We start from the raw sequence: 20,861 nt of genomic DNA on the forward strand, positions 1-20,861 counted from the left end.
TATATATGTGATAGCAATATATTGTCTTATATTTAGCATATATGACGGCGTCACTAGCGATATAGGGACATATATGTCATATATTACATTTCCGTATGGGTCAAATGACAGTGTGGCATCAAATATGACAGCACGATTTTTTTTATTTGCTTTGAAACTCCGAGGCAACACCATAACAGAGTCTGAGAGTAAGAGACCCGGGCTTTCACAGCTGATGAGGAGAGCCAAGAGCATAACTTCTGTTTTACAGCCATTGAAAGACTAAAAAACTATTAGACATCCAAATCTTGATCTCAGAAATACAGTTCGAAAGACGCACAGCGTTCACTTGCTGACCCGGTCTTGATGGATATAAATCTGCGTATCATCAACAGCATAAAAGTGATAGTTAAGGTCAAGAGATCTTAATAGTTGACCAAGTGGATAGATATACATACTAAAAAGTAAGGGACCCAATACTGACCCCTTATGGTCTACTTACATTAAGATTGAACTATTTGGGTAACACTTAATAATGGTCCGTCATTAATAAGTAATGAGGAAGTAATGCAGGACTAATGAGCAGTGTTGGGGAAGGTGACTAAAAGTAGCCAAATGCATTGCAATATTGCGTTGCACACTTTCGTATGCGTTTTTTTGTATTTGCGATACGGTGGCTCTGAATTGTCAAAACGCCATTCAAAATGGATGCGAAAAACGCTGAAAATTTAACCCGTTCCGATTTTTTTATGACGGACGAAAGTTTCGGAGACGGTGTGTAGCCCAAGCGTGATTGAGATAACGTGAGGTCGTATTTATTTTTTAACGCGCGAAAATTTCGGACTCAGTCTGCAAGGAACTTTCGAAATTCCAAAATTCGAGTCAGAGAATTGCTAATTGCGTTACTTTAGTAATGCGTTACTTTTTCTCACCTGGGCTTGGTTTGCTTGTTTGTTTTTTAATAACAACAAAAAAAGTTATATTTTTGGCAAATGTTAAAGCTGTAGTCGGCAAGATTGTTTTTTATCGTATTCAGTGAAACCGACACTATGCTCCGACAGAACATCATAACTCAGCCGGCTTTAGGAAGAAACCCGCGCTTCTCCCTCCACCTGGAGCTGTTATCTGTTCTGCGAAAGTCCACCACTCCCGGTTCTGCTGGTCCAATCAGAGCAGGGCTGTGTGAGATCTGACTGTCAATCACAGTTCATGCACCACAGTATGGTTTTGCCTATTAGTATGCTTGATTTGGATCATTGAAGGTCAGCAGCAAAGACATTGGTTAATAAAGTGAGATTAAATAAATAAAAAGTATAAAGTAAATTTGTGTAATTTAATATAATTAATTATAAAAGTGTTCCTTAAAATTCTGAGATAGCATTTTACTGTTTTTATTCATTTTGAGGAATACTGAATGTTTAAATACTGAAGTGAGACGAGTAAATGCATGTCCACATTTAGTCCAGAACTAAAATAACCATCATGTTTACACACACACACACACACACACACACACACACACACACAACCACACACACACACACACACACACACACACACACACACACACACACACACACACACACACACACACACACACACTGATGTTGTAGCATTTTTGAGTAAGGATGCATAAATAAAGCCCCCCACCCCTCTCGAAAAAAACTCCAATTTCGTTATTTGCACCATAATGTTTCCTTGTTTGAAATGTTCAATCTTGCTTTATGAAAGGTATTTGCAAATAGTGACACATTTTGCCCAACAGAACTAATAACAAGCTGGTGTTAATTGGCCGATTGTAAGATAATGTCAGTAAATTATGGAGTGCCTCAAGGCTCTGTGTTCGGCCCTCTGCTGTTTTCAATATATATGCTGCCACTTGGTAATATTATAAGAAAACATGGAATTTATTTCCACTGCCGATTAAACTAAGTTATATATTTCATCAGAACCATGACAGTTAAATCTCTAAACGATCCAAGTTGACAGATATTCTTTGTGTTTCTTTGTGTTAAAGATATCAAATATTGGATGACCAGTAATTTTCTTCAAATAAATTCAGATAAGACTGAGGTATTGATCTCTAAACCTACCCATCAGACACACACACACTTCCTTCCAGGATGTTTTCAGATATGCGTCTGCGAGTGTGTGACATTCCACACATAACCTGACGATTGTTCTTCAGGACACATCCTCCTCTTCTTCCTTCTCTTCCTCTTCAGACGAGTGTTCCTCCGGGGAAACCTGGAGAAGTGTTGTTCTGCGCACGGAAAGCGTGCGGGAGAGGTGTGTGTGTGTGTGTGTGTGTGTGAGGATACAGTGATGATCCCGCCGCCTCTCTGTGTTCCGGCGTTGGAAGTAAATCCTGGATCCTGTGCTTTCAGAACCCGTGAGTCAGAAACACCAGGACATATCCTGATCGTGTGTGTGTGTGTGTGTTGTTTAGACACCTTTGGGTCTCATTATCAGCATGATCTTGTGCAGTTCTGTCCACTAGAGAGCAGTGCTGACACAGAGCAGCAGTTGTTATCATTAACTACAGCTAAAACCATTAAAGTCCCCCTGTAGTCAATCATTATATCCCTCAAAACTCATCTTTGATCACCAAAATCACACATTTAAACGTTTATTTTATTGAAAAATGCCTTAAAATAGCATGAATGTAACTCGACACTCTTGCCTCATTTAGTATGCGTGGTTATATGAATATGCAAATGAGCCCCGCCTCCACTCACTCACTCACTCCCTCACTCAGAGATCCACTGGTTGACGATCACACGTTGATCTGATTGGTCAAGGTAGTGTGTGACGTCAGAAACACCAGCGATTTCAAACCGTGTGTTTGAGACTGTCTTTGGTTCACTGCAGTTTTAAGCAGAAAATACTCAGCAATGCTGTCGACTTATGAACTTACACATGGTGTGTGTTAAAGCAGATTAATAACACCACATACACACATAAACAACATTACAAGCTGGATTTACATCACAGGGGGGCTTTAAAAAACATTTTCATTACTTTAAATAGAATAAACTTTAACTTTAACTAGCCTTTCAGCCAGTTGCAGCATTTCACATTTTCATTTTGTTTATTTTGATGCATCAAAATTACGAACTAAAACTGAAATATATATATATATATATATATATATATATATATATATATATGCAAAAAAAAAAAATATATATATACATCAAAATGATTAAAGCTTTAACTAAAATTAAAAAGAAAAAGGAAAAATGTAAAATAAAAAATTTACTTAAAATATTAATTAAAACTTTGATTCTAAAATAATACTCTGGGTTATGCATGTATTCAAGTAAAAATGTAAGAAGGGGTATTTTGAACTTTGAGCGTTGTAACTTTGCAGATGTTGTTTAAGCACAAGCAGCAACATTACACACTAATAACTAAAGTTAGAAAAGAGAAATCATAATTAACCCCTTTACAGGTGTATAAGTCCTTATGGGGTTTTTACTTCCGGAACAGGATTTGATTGGCTCAACAAATCACAATCAAGGAATGTAACTATACGTTTTATAATCATCAATCAAACTGTAGATGTTTTTCAATCGTGTGCACTAAAGAACAAGAGCTTGTGAGGGTTTGCTTGAGTAAAGTCTGGATCGGTGTGTGTTTGACCAGTGAATGCACACACACAGAAAAGGGCATTTCTGGACGTCGAGTCTGAAGGTTTTTCAATCCTTCTGTAGTTTGAGGAGAGTGTATAGTAACTAGGCTCTATAAAGACGGCAAGATGGCAAGTATATATGAGGAAAAAAACACAAGAAACCAGGGTTTGTCGTCAAGTGGTTTTTACTTCAGCTCATCAATAGCTTTTTCAACAATTGCAAATACCTCGTCCACCGGCAGCTCAGAGTTTATCTGGAGGAGAGAGAGAAACCATTCATCGGGTTAACCAGAGGACAACTAACAGCCGATCAGTGGCCGCGCTCACATGCAACCAAAGCCTCCGCTAGTAATGATCGACGGCTCAGTCGCACTGAGAAGCCTTCGTGTAAACGCCTCGATCGATCCGACGGAGCTCGACCACCACAATGACATTTCATTAGATAGAGAGGGTCGGTTTATTCCTTTTCTAATCCGATCCGGAGAACATGTGAACACTTGATCGGATTGAGAACCGAAACTGAAAGGACTGCGCATGGGCGATGATGTAGAAATAGCGTAATGATGTAGAAATAGCGTAATGACTTAGAAATAGCGTAATGATGTAGAAATAGCGTAATGATGTAGAAATAGCGTAATGATGTAGAAATAGCGTAATGATGTAGAAATAGCGTAATGATGTAGAAATAGCATAATGATGTAGAAATAGCGTAATGATGTTGAAATAGCATAATGATGTTGAAATAGCGTAATGATGTAGAAATAGCGTAATGATGTAGAAATAGCGTAATGATGTAGAAATAGCGTAATGACGTAGAAATAGCGTAATGATGTAGAAATAGCGTAATGATGTAGAAATAGCGTAATGACGTAGAAATAGCGTAATGATGTAGAAATAGCGTAATGATGTTGAAATAGCGTAATGATGTAGAAATAGCGTAATGACTTAGAAATAGCGTAATGATGTAGAAATAGCGTAATGATGTAGAAATAGCGTAATGATGTTGAAATAGCATAATGATGTTGAAATAGCGTAATGACTTAGAAATAGCGTAATGATGTAGCAATAGCATAATGATGTAGCAATAGCGTAATGATGTAGAAATAGCGTAATGATGTAGCAATAGCATAATGATGTAGCAATAGCGTAATGATGTAGCAATAGCGTAATGATGTAGCAATACCATAATGATGTAGCAATAGCGTAATGATGTAGAAATAGCGTAATGATGTAGCAATAGCATAATGATGTAGCAATAGCGTAATGATGTAGCAATAGCGTAATGATGTAGCAATACCATAATGATGTAGCAATAGCGTAATGATGTAGCAATACCATAATGATGTAGCAATACCATAATGATGTAGCAATAGCGTAATGATGTAGCAATAGCGTAATGATGTAGCAATAGCGTAATGATGTTGAAATAGCGTAATGACGTAGAAATATCGTAATGATGTAGCAATACCATAATGATGTAGCAATAGCGTAATGTAGCAATAGCGTAATGATGTAGCAATAGCGTAATGATGTAGCAATAGCGTAATGATGTAGCAATAGCATAATGATGTAGCAATAGCGTAATGATGTAGAAATAGCGTAATGATGTAGCAATAGCATAATGATGTAGCAATAGCGTAATGATGTAGCAATAGCGTAATGATGTAGCAATACCATAATGATGTAGCAATAGCGTAATGATGTAGAAATAGCGTAATGATGTAGCAATAGCATAATGATGTAGCAATAGCGTAATGATGTAGCAATAGCGTAATGATGTAGCAATACCATAATGATGTAGCAATAGCGTAATGATGTAGCAATACCATAATGATGTAGCAATACCATAATGATGTAGCAATAGCGTAATGATGTAGCAATAGCGTAATGATGTAGCAATAGCGTAATGATGTAGCAATAGCGTAATGATGTAGCAATACCATAATGATGTAGCAATAGCGTAATGATGTAGCAATACCATAATGATGTAGCAATACCATAATGATGTAGCAATAGCGTAATGATGTAGCAATACCATAATGATGTAGCAATAGCGTAATGATGTAGCAATAGCGTAATGATGTAGCAATAGCGTAATGATGTAGAAATAGCGTAATGATGTAGAAATAGCGTAATGATGTAGCAATAGCGTAATGATGTAGCAATAGCGTAATGATGTAGCAATACCATAATGATGTAGCAATACCATAATGATGTAGCAATAGCGTAATGATGTAGCAATAGCGTAATGATGTAGCAATAGCGTAATGATGTAGCAATAGCGTAATGATGTAGAAATAGCGTAATGATGTAGCAATAGCGTACTGATGTAGCAATAGCGTAATGATGTAGCAATAGCGTAATGATGTAGCAATAGCGTAATGATGTAGCAATAGCGTAATGATGTAGCAATACCGTAATGATGTAGAAATAGCGTAATGATGTAGAAATAGCGTAATGATGTAGAAATAGCGTAATGATGTAGCAATAGCGTAATGATGTAGCAATAGCGTAATGATGTAGAAATATCGTAATGATGTAGAAATAGCGTAATGATGTAGCAATAGCGTAATGATGTAGCAATAGCGTAATGATGTAGCAATAGCTTAATGATGTAGCAATAGCGTAATGATGTAGCAATAGCGTAATGATGTAGCAATAGCGTAATGATGTAGCAATAGCGTAATGATGTAGCAATAGCATAATGATGTAGCAATAGCGTAATGATGTAGCAATATAGCGTAATGATGTAGCAATAGCGTAATGATGTAGCAATAGCGTAATGAACTAGCAATAGCGTAATGATGTAGCAATAGCGTAATGATGTAGCAATAGCGTAATGATGTAGAAATAGCGTAATGATGTAGAAATAGCGTATTAGCACTACGCTATTTCTACGTCATTACGCTATTTCTACGTCATTATGTCCACGTCATTTACGCTATTTCTACGTAATAGCGTAATATAAACGTGCACATCAACCCGATCAGATGTTCAGCGTTCATGTACACTACTCTCAGATTCATCAGTCGGACTGCAGCAGAAGTTGTGCATGTGAACGCAGCCGCTGAGGTGTTTTGCTGGATGACGTCGCTCACCTTCCTCACGATGCCGCGCTGCTCGTAGAAAGCGATGACGGGTTCGGTGGCTTTATAATACAGATCCAGTCTCTTCTTAATGGTCTCCTCGTTGTCGTCGGCTCGGCCACTGGTCTCTCCGCGCTTCATGAGTCTCTTCACCATCGTCTCGCCCTTCGCATCGATGTACAACAGCAGAGCCGGAGCGCCGATCTGAGCACGCACACACACACACACACACACACACACACACACACACACACACACACACACACACACACACACACACACACACACACACAGGGGATTCGTCACTTACTGATGATACAACTACACTGCAAAAAAGGGTTTTCTTCCTTAGTATTTTTGTCTTGTTTCCAGTACAAATATCGAAAATGTCTTAAATCAAGAAGCATTGACTAGATGAGTAAATAACATAAGACATTTCTGGAGAATTTAGAAAAATAATCTTTAAAAATTATTTTTCTGACGCCACTGGCAGATCATTTTGCTTGTTTTAAGCAAAACCTCACTTAATTTTGATTTATTTCCCCAGAAAGCAAGATATAATTTTGTTATGTCATATTACTTGTTTAGTCAATGCTTCTTGATTTAAGAAATTTTAGATATTTGGACTGGAAACAAGACAAAAATACTGAGTAAGAAAACCCTATTTTTGCAAGATTATACTCAAGATTTCATTGATTTCACTTTAGTTTTGTAATCGACACAAATGGACCAGAAATCTTCATCGTTCTTCAGTGGGTTATATAGAATTTAAATGAATATAAAAATTTATGTTTTTGAAATTATAATCCAGTGCTTTCACTGTAATGGTTTTATTTGCATTATTGCTCAAAAGTTTGAGATGTTCTTGAAAGTCTGCTCATCAAGACGGCTCGAAACATTTTGAAATATCAGTTTTCTGTTTTTTAAAGTGAATATATTCTAAAATATAATTTATTACTGTGATCAAAGCTTTTATTTTATCAATAATTTTATTTAGTTACTTATCATCAATGTTGAAGTCAGTTGCGCTGCTTTATATTTTTGCGGACACTGTGTTTCCCAGGATTCTTTGATGAACAGAAAGTTCAGCATTTATTTAAAACAGAAATCTTTTATAACACTATAAATTACTTTTGACTAGTTCTTGTTGAATAAAGAAGAAAAAAACGGAATTGTACTGTATATATTTTTTACATGCAAAAGAATAAAATAAAAAAATCAACCCTAATATGCAGTGAAATGTCGGCTATATTCAATTATATAGTGTGGTGTATTACAAGACATCAATGACTACGTTTACAAGCAGCCAATAACCCATTCAAAACCGGAATATTAGCAATAACCTGTTCAAAACCGGAATATTAGCAATAACCCGTTCAAAACCGGAATATTAGCAATAACCCGTTCAAAACCGGAATATTAGCAATAACCCGTTCAAAACCGGAATATTAGCAATAACCCGGTCGCGCACGGCCATGTAAACGCCGGCAAAACCCCCAATATGCTCATATTCCGGTTTTTAAAAACACGAATATGATCCCTGTGTTACCCCTTTTCTAACCCGAATATTTGGTCATGTAAACGCGTATCGGCATTGATTCGTGTTCTGTGCGTGTTCTGTTCGCAAGGAATCTTGGTCTTTTGAGTAGAGGAACTCTTGTATCAGTACCAGCACCAAAAGCGCAAACAGAGCCGATCGCGATCTGCCCCGAACTATTCATTATCCGCGCGCTGCTGCTGTTGTCTTTGGATACAGGAAGAAGAATCGGAAATGACGCATATGTAGACGGGTTATTCCGAATGTTTCAGAAACCCAAATAGTGACCATAACCCGACCATAACCCGAATATTGACAGCTTGGAAACGTGGTCTATGTAATGTATAACTTCCGATACTGAAATAATGTAGCGCTGTAGGCTTTGAGCTCATGATGGTCAACGAGGATCTGACTGGAATCTGAGCTCCTGAGATCGATTAGCTCCTGTACCTTCTTCTCGAACTCCTCTCCCTGCTTGACTTCTCGGGGGTATCCGTCGATCAGGTAACCCTTCGAGACGTCCGCCTTGGCGATCATGGCGTCTTTGATCATGTCCAGGACCGTGTCCTGCAGAAAGCAGATCATCATCAGAACGAGTCATAAACTTTTCAACTCACCGGACAATTTGGCTACTAAATTTTTATGTTACCGGCCATTCAGAACTTCTACTAGCCAAAAATACATAAATAAACCAGATTAACTATGTCACAGCTTATATATATATATATATATATATATATATATATATATACTCACTTAAAAATAACCCAACGAATAACCCAACTATAGGGGGGGTACAGCACCTTCCCAACAGTCGGGTTATTTCTAGAAATTACCCAACGATTTTAAAAATGACCCAATATTTTTGAGAAATAACCCAATATATTGACCCAATATATGTAACCCAATGGTTGGGTTATACAAATAACCCAACCTTTTTTTAGTTTGGATTTAATATATGCATTTTTTATTCAAACACAATCGTGTCGTCCAGCATCTCCTCTTCCTCTTTCATCCTCATCACCATAAATGTGTTTTATATGGACAGATTAATAATACAAGACAAAGAACATAATTTTTTTTTTTTTAAATAACGATGTATTTTCTGTTAACCGAATGCGTTTTAATCTTTGCTATTGCTTCAACGCAAATGAACAAGCGCGCCATTATTTGTTGCGTAGTGACGTGTGTGTGTGTGTTCAAGTAAGCAGATATGAGCAGATTCTGGCTGCGCAATACACTGTATTTAAAGGTGCAGTGTGTACGTTTTAGCGGCATCTAGTGGTGAGGTTGTGAATCGCAGCCAACAGAAGTTACGGTGGCCGACAGGAAGTGATGTCGTCGTCTGAGACAGCAGAGACGCTAGTTAAGCAATGAGGTTTCTTTACAAAGATAAATTAAGAAATTAGGTTTAAGTAATTATTCAGTAAAACGATGTTATTGAGAATATTATTGTCACTTGTTCATCATTGTGTCAGTGTTTTATTCGCTAACTTTAGCGCTTCTTATCACGAAGAACAACACAGTGACGGAACGCGTGTGTCCGCTCAGGGCCACCGTAGAAACATGTGGATGTAAGCGGACCCGCAGTGTGTGTCGACAGAAACGCCTCATTCTAAAGTAATAAAAACACAACGGTTCATTATGTAAGGTCTTTATACACCACTGAACACATAGATATGCGTATGATATTGTATTTCTGTCAACAGATCCTCCTAAATATTACACAGTGCACCTTTAATATATCATGATGATCAGTATTTGCTAAAATCTGTGCAGATTTGGCTTTACACGAACTTCCCCAGCAAAGTAAGTAAACATTATAAGTAACACGCCAGGTTGTGACCCTGGTCCACAGACCCAGTCTGGAGCCGCACGGGTTTATCTGTGGCAATAGCAACTATACACTGTATGGGTCAAAATTATCCATTTTTCTTTTATGCCAAAAATCATGAGGATATTAAGATCATGTTCCATGAAGATATTTAGTAAATGTCCTACCGTAAATATATAAAACATGTATTTTTGTGAGTGAATGCAGCACAATCGTGAACATAAATGCACAACTTTAAAGGAGATTTTCTCAATGTTTACATTTTTTTGCTCCTCAGATTCAAGATTTTCAATAGTTGTGTCTCGACCAAATATTGTCCTATCCTAACACACCACACATCAGTGGAGAGATTATTTATTCAGCTTTCAGATGATGTATACATCTCAATTAAAAAACTTGACTCATGTGACTGGTTTAGTGGTCCAGGGTCAGCATCGGCTGGTGATTTGCCAGTGTTACTCTAAAGCTGCTGCCCGGGGCAGATGTGCACTGACCAGAGGCACGAGTTCTCCTTTCTGCATGATGGCCTGCAGGGTTTTGCCCCTGTCGGAGCCGGACGCCACCTCGGCTCGCAGGAGGTCACCGGAGGACAGGTGTGTGTAGCCGTACTTCGCCACGATCTTCTCACACTGGGTGCCTTTCCCGGAGCCGGGGCCGCCTGACCACACGCGGAGAGACACACAGATCGTTTACTACAAAAGAGTGTCTTCTGCTCACCAAAGCTGCATTCATTTCATCAAAAATACTATAAAAATCTGAAATATTATTGTTATTTAAAATAGCAGTTTTCTATGTGAATATCTAGTAAAGTGTAATTTATTCCTGTGATCAAAGCTGAGTTTATCATCATTACTCCAGTCTTCAGTGTCACATGATCCTCCAGAAATCAGTGTAATATGATGATCTGATGCTCAAGACACATGTATGATTATTATCAGTGTTTTTTTTGTGTGGAAACCGTGATACATTTTCATTCAAAAGTTAGATTTTAAAAAATAGATACTTTTATTAAGCGTTAAACTGATCAAAAGTGACAATAAAGACATTTATAATGTTATAAAAGAATATATATTTAATAAATGCTGTTCTTTTTAACTTTTTATTCATAACAAAATCCTGATAAATAAAATTTATTAGTTTCCACAAACATATGAACTGTTTTGAACATTAATAATAATCACAAATATTTCCTGAGATCATCATATTACACTGATTTCTGAAGGATCATGTGACACGACTGGAGTAATGATGCTGAAAATTCAGCTTTAAATTTAAACTAAACTACACTTTACTGCATATTCAGATAGAAAAACAGCAGTTTTACATTTGAATAATATTTCACTATTTTTACAGTATTTTTGATCACAGATGCAGCCTTAGTGAGCATAAGAGTCTTTCCAAAACATAAAAAAATCGTAATTATTCCATATGTTTGAACAGTATAGTGTACTTTGTAAAAATAAATTAAAAAAAAACATGGAAAGCCACGTGTTTATTACTATTTTTATGTGATATTCACACTTTATCAGCAAACACACACAACAGAAAAGCAGAGCATTATTTAAAAGCGTACAGATTGAATCACTGCAAACTGAAGGTTATATATAAAGTTATATAAAGTTGTGAAATGTAAAAGTAACTCAACTTACCCACGACAAAGACGATCTTAGCATTTTTAATTTTATCTGTGAAAGAACAAAACCATTCAAATCAGTCAAAATGTGCGTTAACATCTGAATCAACAGAGGCTGCATTATTATTATTATTGTTATTATTATTATTAGGCTATTATGTGAAATTACTGATCATTAGAGATCTCAGTCCTATCAAACTCTCTGGGATCTGAAGTTATTACGTCACCCTCGGGTTTCTCCACAGCGACTGCTAATTTACTCAAGCATCCAGACCCCATTTTCTGACACACACTTTCCTTCAGTTAGATATGAATGCTTGAGGTCGTCGCCATGGCAACTGTTGCCAACACCTCACCCTGGCAACGGTGAACAGGTTTGATCCTGAACTCTACATGTAAACAGTGATCAGCTTTTCTGTTTCTATATATATTTATATATATATATAAAAAATATATGTATGTATTATGTACAGGAGAAACTCTGAAAAATGAGAATATGGTGCAAAAGCTCATTTATTTCAGTAATTCAACTTAAAAGGTGAAACTAATATATTATATAGACTCATTACATGCAAAGTGAGATATTTCAAGCCTTTATTTGTTACAATTTTGATGTTTATACAGCTTATGAAAACCCCAAATTAAAAATTAGAATATTGTGAAAAGGTTTTCATAAGCTGTAAGCCATAATCATCAAAATTATAACAAATAAAGGCTTGAAATAACTCACTTTGCATGTAATGAGTCTTTATCATATATTAGTGTCACCTTTTAAGTTGAATTACTGAAATAAATTAACTTTTGCATGATATTAGGCCTATAATATTTCCAGTTTTGTAATCACACAAAATTTTGCTCACCCAGCAAATAATATTTGTTTCCCAGAACATTTTTTAAGGTTTGTTATTAAAGTTTTGGTTTGTAGAGCGTTATTCTAACATTACTTTAACGTTCCCCGATATCGGTACCCCGCTGTACTCAGTAGCCCAATCATCCAGTATAGCATAAGCGTATGGAAGATTGATGGACGCCTATAATCCGTATTATACAAATTATATCATTTTTTTCCTAATTTATCCTAATTTGTTTAGTTTAGTTAGTTAACATAACCCGAGCACATCAACCATCATATGGAAGATAAATAAGATTAAATCTGTCCATTAATATACACAGTCAAACCCCAAAAAACATTCAGACACCAGATATAATTTTTCATATTTGTTTACTAGTGTGATCAGGACACTATTGTTATATATAATAATCTGTGATAATGTAAGAAATGTTGAAGGTGTCTAAATAAATGTTGGTTTGACTGTATATTCACGAGGTACCCAGATTGTACATTTCTTCAACACCAAATAACACTATCTATAATTTCTAAAATATGAAATTTATTCACAGACATTAAAAAAAAAAGTACACTTTAGCGGTATATTTGCCTCTTTAAACAAAAACTTATCGATTAACATCGTGTTCTCTTCAATAAGGGTGTCAAATATATCCTAAATCACATTTACTCTCACTTCAATATTAGTTATTTAGTAATTATTCAATAAAGAGATCAATAAATGAATGTTAGTCAGTCAGCCATTAAAACGAAATGACCGTTAATATTTAAATTAAGCGAGGGCGCGGTTTTCTGTGGAGGACAAGAGAAAGCGCGTGCAGTAAGTAGATATTTTAATATTTTAGTTAATATTTTAGCTATAAAGTTGGATTTATCTGATCATTACAACGTGTTTTAATTTACCTCATTTCAACAAATGCTGTATTAAACTAATTTCAGAGCTCTATGTTGGTCATTACACAAAATTATGCAACATTTTAATTGGAGTTATTTTGACATGGTTATTATAATAACCTAAAAATAACCATTAGGGAACGTTCTGTAGGTTATAAGTTAATTTTTAAGTTAAACCTTATAGAACGTTATTATTTGGTTCTCAAATAAATAAATAAAAATACCAAACGGGAACGAGATCATATAAAGTTAGGGGAACGTTCTGGGTTTGCTGGGCAAAAATAGGTTATTTCGATGCATTTTTTTTTCAATTTCTTGTTATCAATAACTTCAAAATTGAGTAGTTGTAGGCTATATCTCGTTAATGTCTTAATTACCACTGTATATAATATAGAGCCTACTGTACGAGCCTCTTGCAATACAACGAATGTCCACATGAGGTCGCCAGAGGCCGTAACATCTTGATGACGAATGATAAGACGGAATGCCATCTGTTTATTCGTAATAACATCTATTTATCAGTTAGTGTTAGCGATATTTCTGTTTGTCGTTGACATTAATTCGCACAGAGATCCACTAGGACAGTCCCGTCTCGTGTAAGTGTGTGTAAAGGTCAGTTTCTCCTCCTGTCTGTCACCCATGTTTGGCTCTTCCTGAAGGATTGTGATTCCTCACACGTCTGCTTTTAACAATCTCTCAATCTCTCCTTCATTCAAGCGACTGACTCCATAAAACAATCGCCAAATGTACGTCTAATAAATCCATAAAATAGTGTAGATGAAAGATAGTCTGCTCACCTGCCATGGTTGTCTGGTATGTGAGAGATTATCCTGCAATAGAAGACACAAAAATTAGTCCAAATAAAGACGGGACTACTTGTATTGTTGATTTTTGGTCCTGTCACTCATTCTCCAATGAACCTCCACCAGTCCGTTCAAAATCATGTCGGATGTGAGCAGATAATAAAAAATAAACGAAATTAATCAGAGAATTACACGAGCTGTTTTGTGCTACTGTGCCTTTAAGACTGCTGCCTACACGCGTTAGGGCGGAAGGACATTGTTTTGGTTGTGGTTGTGCTTCGGCTCTGCCGGGATGAATGCAGTTCGACGGTGTACACGAGCAGATGAACACAAAAATAACATTGTTTTGTTTTGTTTTTATAACCCATGATTCTTCGGAGGTTTTGAATGATTCAAATTCAATTCTTCTCGATTTTCCAGCTTCATTCTACACACACTGCTGGATCTATAGATATCACGTGACCCGCGGAGACGCGCGTAACTGTTATGCAATTTTCCGTCGACAGCTCTAAAATATGTCATCATAATAGGTTTGAGTGTATTTAAAATAAAGTGAAGACATGATTTGCAAGAGGGATTTCTTTCATCTATGGCATTTTGTTATTTTTATCTAAATATTTATTTTGTTCAGATCCTTTTGTAACTCACACAAGCTTTCACACTTTTTACCACATTTGACTCTCTTCACTTGTGCTTCTGCTGATCAGTGCAAATGTGTTGATCTGTAAGTTTAGTTTAGCATAGTGTATGATGGCAGAAAAAAATATATGTATTTATCTTGGAGCAACAGATTTTGTGTGCAAATAAATCATAAAAGTGGTTTATTTAGTTTAAAATCGTGTATGAGGTGGCGAGATCTTTTACAGACATGATACAAACACTTTAGCAAAAATACTATGTTTTTAATAATGTCTATGTTAATACTTGTTCAAAACAACCACTTTAGCAAAGTCTGTTCTATTTTCTGTTTAATTTTACAAATTAAATATAAATATACTGTCATTGAAATATGTTGATATAAAAAAAAATATTTTAAAAAGACAGAAACTAAATAATTTAAAAGAGTTGGCCTAAAGATTCTGAAAGCATTGAAGGATATCCCATAATAATGTAATATAGCTTTACAGTAGTAACAATAACGGATATTTTACTGTATGATGATTCATATCATATTTGTAAATGTAATGGTTTAATTATAAATATGGTGATTATCTAACTTAATATATTATATTTATTTATTTATTTATTTATGATTGATTCCTTTATTGTCATTGTACTTTACATACAATGACATTTTTTTATACTTTCCAACATATACAGCAAAGAGTAGTAGTTAAGAGTAGTTAGATTCATAGTGCAAATTGTCCATTATATGTTCACTTAATCGTCTAGCATGTCAGAATATCTTGTGGTAATAGTTGAGGATGTAGTTTCAGTTCATGGTTCATTTTCCTTATGGCATTGGGATAAAAACTGTTCATGAATCTAGTAGTGCGTGTTTTGATCGATCTGAAGCGTTTCCCAGATGGCAACAATTCAAAAAGCTGATGGGCTGGATGATTCGGATCCGTCACAATGTTATGTGTTTTCTGCAGGCAGCGGGAGTTAAAAATGTCACCCAGGACCGGTATCTGTTGATTTGTGATGTTCTGTGCAGTTTTTATGACTCTTTGCAAAGCCTTTTTTTCCTCAGACGAGCTGCCTCCACACCAGCATATTGTATGTGAGGACACTTTCAATAGAGCAACGGTAGAATGACACCAGGAGCCGCCCTGGCAGGTTTCTGAGAAAGTACATCCTCTGTTGCGCCTTCTTGACTAATGCTGTGATGTTTGTTGTCCATGAAAGGTCCTCAGAAATGTGTGTGCCCAGAAATGTAAAACTTGATACTCTCTCTACTATCTCCCCGTTGATGTGCAGTGGTGTGTGAACAGTCTGTTTCTTCCTAAAATCAATAATAAGTTCTTTTGTTTTCTTGATGTTTAGGGTTAGATTATTCTCCGTGCACCACGTCGTCAGGCTCTGTACCTCCTCTCTGTATGCAAACTCATCTCCTCTGGTGATCAGCCCCAGCACAGTCGTGTCATCCGCAAATTTAATTATGATGTTGGTATCATTAGATGGTACACAATCATAAGTATACAAGGAGTAAAGAAATGGGCTTAGCACACAGCCTTGTGGGGCTCCTGTGCTGATTAGCGTAGTTGTGGGAAAATGTGAGCCCATCTTCACTGACTGTTGCCTCTTTGTTAGGAAGTCTTTAATCCACAGGCAGATGTTGTGCTGTATGCCTAGGTCAGACATCTTGTAAAACAGTCTGTTTGATAAGATGGTATTAAAAGCTGAACTGTAGTCAATGAACAGAAGCCGTGCATACGTCCCGTGATGTTCCAGGGGGTGCAGTCAGGGAACTACACTAACCTTTTCCACTGGTGGCACTTGCGCTACTAACTTTTTCAGTTACTGGCGCAAAATATGATTTGGTCGCACAAATTATTTATAGTAAGTCGCTCTGGATAATAATGAACAATAATTAAACCGTATTGCATACAGATGTGCTTTTTATTTTACTTGCCATCTTTTAAACCACATGCCTTGTTTTCTTTAACATTGGTTGGGATAGATTTACTGCAATAGAAAATACAGTATTCTTATTCCTTTTGTAATGCGATCGAGAGAACATGTCAACACTTGATCGGATTGAAAACCGAAACTGAAAGGACTGCGCATGTACAATGACGTATGACGCGCGGAACGAGCTGTTCTTCCTGTTGAATAAAGTGTCATATAAATGAGTGTCCCGTCATTCTAAAATTCTCATGTCACTCAGCGCCTGTGAAGTGAAGCAGGACAACGTCCCACCAGCCCTTGTTTTGGATTCTCATCCACAGACGACTGGTTTTGGCCGCGGGGAGGGGCATTTTTACTGCGTGATAAATATAAGCAGCACGGCAAAACGGTTCAATGCTCATTGTCTCAAAATCATGACCAGAGACGGATTAATATTACGTCTGCTGTTTAAAACAAATAAAGAACCAATAGAGGAGAATAGTTATGCGCGAACAGCGGGAAACTCTGTATATTTGTGCAGTGTGCGTCAAAAAATCAATTCCGTTTTCAAAACTTGTGACATAAACGCGCACATCAACCCGATTACTTTATAAGTCGCGGGGCTGAAGCCAACTTTATGTTGAATGCTCAGAGCACGTTATAAAACGTATTCTTAAATACACATTTCTGTTTTAATAAATGCTCATAGTAAATCATAGCATATTGCCTAAAACATAAGGTAGGTACAAAAATAATCAGTGATACATTTGCGACCCATTAAAAATTAGGGTCGCAATGGCATTTCAAAAGGTCGCATATGTGACCATTTTGGTCGCAGTGTAGTTCCCTGGCAGTACAGTGTGGAGTGCAGTGTTGATGGCATCATCTGTCGACCTGTTGGCCCTATATGCGTACTGGTGTGTGGCAGAGCAGACTTGATATGGTATAAGACCAGCCTCTCCATGCATTTCATAATTATAGATGTTAGTGCAATGGGCCTATAGTCATTGAGGGATGTTATAGTAGTCTGCTTTGGCACCGGCACTATTATAGACGTCTTCAGGCAGGTTGGAACAGCGCACTGCAACAGAGACAAGTTGAAGATGTTTGTGAGTACCTCACCCAACTCAACTGCTCAGTCTCTGAGTGCACGCCCTGGAATGCCGTCGGGTCCAGATGCTTTCCATGCCTTGATTTTACGGAGAGTGCGTATCACCTCAGTTGGTTGAAGAATGACCACCTGGCTATTTATGTCTGGAGCAGGGTTGGTGGTAGTCTCAGTACTTCCCACCTCAAAACGGCTGAAGAACCGGTTAAGCTGTTCTGCCATTGAAGCACTGCTATTAGACAGGCAGGTGGTGTTACCCTGCCCAGTCTTATATGGTCTTACTGGTCCTACTGGTCTTATATCATGTGCCGAATCCCCTGCCAAGCCCGGCGGGGGTCGGAGTTGCAGAAGTGTTTCTCAATCCTCAATTTAGCATCTGAATCTAACCATGTCAACAAATGGAAAAGTCAGCCGCTGTTTTTATTATCGTGTTATTTATTGTCTTTCGCCGCAAATACTGTACTTTTATATTCCTCCGTCATTGAAAAACTGTTACTTCATTAACTGAAAATCATTAACAAGACCTTTGTCTTAAAATATATTCAATAACTTTAGAGATTCTCATTTGCTACTTAAATCTACAAAATGTAAAAAACATAAAATGTGTAGTGCCATCTAGTGGTTTGGAGGAGAATAAACCTTTTACCCCAGTGCGCCTTTAATCCCGACTAATTAAAATGAGTTCTCAGAACAATTGCTAGTGTCGCCATTAAGTTATAAAAGCATTATTTCTGAATGTTCTCTGAACGTTCAAAATGTCCAGTTTGTTTGTTCTTTTAAAACAAGTCAAGTCAAAGTTTATTCCTATAGCACATTTAAACGCATCAGAGTTGTGTATAACACATTGAGCATATACAAAGAAAGCATAAAAAGAAACCATACAAAATATAAACAAAATACGATAAAAAAAGGAAATTTTCCATTTTGCAAGATTGGGAATGTTACTTTTGAATGTTCTCTGAACATGTTTTAAAAAATGCAACTTTTCTAGAGAGTGTTTTTGTTCTAACGTTTTAAGAACATTATTTAAAATTAGACAACTTTTAATGAACACTTTATTAATGTTACTGTAAGAAAGTTTGTTCATAACGTTGAAAGAACCTTTTTTTCATCAACAAACTTTAAGGAAATTTTCCAATTTTTTGAAAGAGTGGGAATGTTACTTTTAAATGTTTTCTGAAACAAGTAGCAACATATTTTTAAAAATGTCAGACAAACGTCCAACTAAAACTTTTCTAATGTTTTTTTGAGAACGTTTTTGAGAGCATTATTTAAAACCAGATAATGTCTTTGAATTAACACTTTATTAACGTTACTGTGAGAAAGTTTGTTCACAGCGTTCCCGGTTATCAGGGTCTGTCCCTTTAAACCAAACTCTGGATTTAGAGAGAAGCTTATGAACAAACGTGATGTGTGTGAGCTGTCAGTTTGACGGGTCACGCCTCAAACCCAGAACAGGAAGGGATATGAGCTTTACTATAAACGGCATGACTTGCATTCAAAACTCTTCATTCATTCTCATGTGTTTATATCAGTTATTGCTGCAGAGCTATGATCTCAAGAGTGTGTTTATGCATATAACTCCACTGCACATCTCAAGCACAGCATGCATATAGTTCAGCCTGACTAATGCATGCTAGTAAGTGCCAGATGAAGACCAGACGTCAGTGGTATTCCCCACACCACAGGATTTATGAAAGCATAAAGAGAGAAGGTTATGATGATAAAGAGCGAGTCTTACTGTTCTGCGAGCGCGGCTGAAACACTCGGTCTCGGCGAGGCTGATGGCAAGTGTAAACGGATCCTTGTCTTGGTCATGTGACCCGCAATCCTTCTCATGCAAACGCTGCGCTCTCAGAGGCTGGGCTTCCTATGCTTTTGGTTTTAGTTTTAGTTAGAAAGAGCAGCACTACTTTAATGAGGATGGATACGCCCCGTGATCTCTGCTCATGCCGTGGCTTTGGGCCGACTGTGTCTGAGGTTTACAGACTCATCTTCATATGAGGAATCTATTGTTAGCTCTCTGACCTTTAACCCCATAACTGCTTGAATGCAGCACAAAATGTGTTTTGGAAAAGATCATGACATTGCTGTATTATTATTATGGTGATATGTCATGTGTTAAGAACGTTGAAGCGGTCACATTAAGTTATAGAAACGGTATTCCTGGAATGTTCTCCAAACATACAGTTTTATAAACGGAATGCGAACATTCCATTCCATCATTCTTCAAACATTATGGGATGTTAGTTTTGAATGTTCCGAAACAAGTTGCTACAAACGTCCAACTGAAACGTTTGATGTATTATTGATGTTTTTGTTCTAAAATTTTGAGAAGATAACGTTGAACGAATGTTCTATTAATGTTACTGGAAGAACGTTTGTTGTGAGCTGGGATGTAAGGTAAAAAAAATGTTCAAGACTCAAAATGACTTAGTTACTAAGAGACTTATTGGCTCAAACATATTGCAAACTATATACAGTCAAACCCAAATTTATTCAGACACCCTCTCACATCATCAGTTTATTCGCTATAGTTTATAAACGGTAATAAAACACCACTACAAACCCAGAATATGATAATATGAGCAGAACTCAGTTGATATTTGACAGGTTTTGTCCATCCTTCTGTTAGACTGTCACACACACACACACACACACACACACACACACACACACACACACACACACACACACTTCTGTTAGACTGTCACACACACACACACACACACACACACACACACACACACACTTCTGTTAGACTGTCTCACACACAAACACACACTTCTGTTAGACTGTCTCACACACACACTTCTGTTAGACTGTCTCACACACACACACACACTTCTGTTAGACTGTCTCACACACACACACACACACACACACACTTCTGTTAGACTGTCTCACACACAAACACACACACACACACACTTCTGTTAGACTGTCTCACACACAA

At 36.9% G+C, this 20,861-nt stretch overlaps 1 protein-coding gene across 3 annotated transcripts in view; it reads right to left on the reverse strand.

Annotated features, from left to right (window-relative positions):
• Positions 1-3,780: 3,780 nt before the first annotated feature.
• ak1 (adenylate kinase 1) overlaps positions 3,781-20,861 on the reverse strand; it is a 23,931-nt gene continuing 6,850 nt past the window's right edge. The window contains exons 1-7 of one of the 3 annotated variants that reach the window (XM_079606524.1): positions 19,647-19,945; positions 14,242-14,274; positions 11,720-11,755; positions 10,565-10,728; positions 8,687-8,803; positions 6,712-6,903; positions 3,781-3,867 (exon numbers count right to left, since the gene is read on the reverse strand). In XM_079606524.1, coding sequence (XP_079462650.1) covers positions 3,799-3,867; positions 6,712-6,903; positions 8,687-8,803; positions 10,565-10,728; positions 11,720-11,755; positions 14,242-14,248 — 585 coding nt within the window. In that variant the 5' untranslated portion in view covers positions 14,249-14,274; positions 19,647-19,945 and the 3' untranslated portion in view covers positions 3,781-3,798. Of the gene's footprint in view, positions 3,868-6,711; positions 6,904-8,686; positions 8,804-10,564; positions 10,729-11,719; positions 11,756-14,241; positions 14,278-19,646; positions 19,946-20,861 lie in introns of those variants that run through there. The other 2 variants (XM_079606522.1, XM_079606523.1) reach the window with 2 other exon arrangements.

This window comes from Phoxinus phoxinus (genome assembly GCF_949152265.1).
Source record: "Phoxinus phoxinus genome assembly, chromosome: 3".
NCBI classification, from domain to species: domain Eukaryota; kingdom Metazoa; phylum Chordata; class Actinopteri; order Cypriniformes; family Leuciscidae; genus Phoxinus; species Phoxinus phoxinus.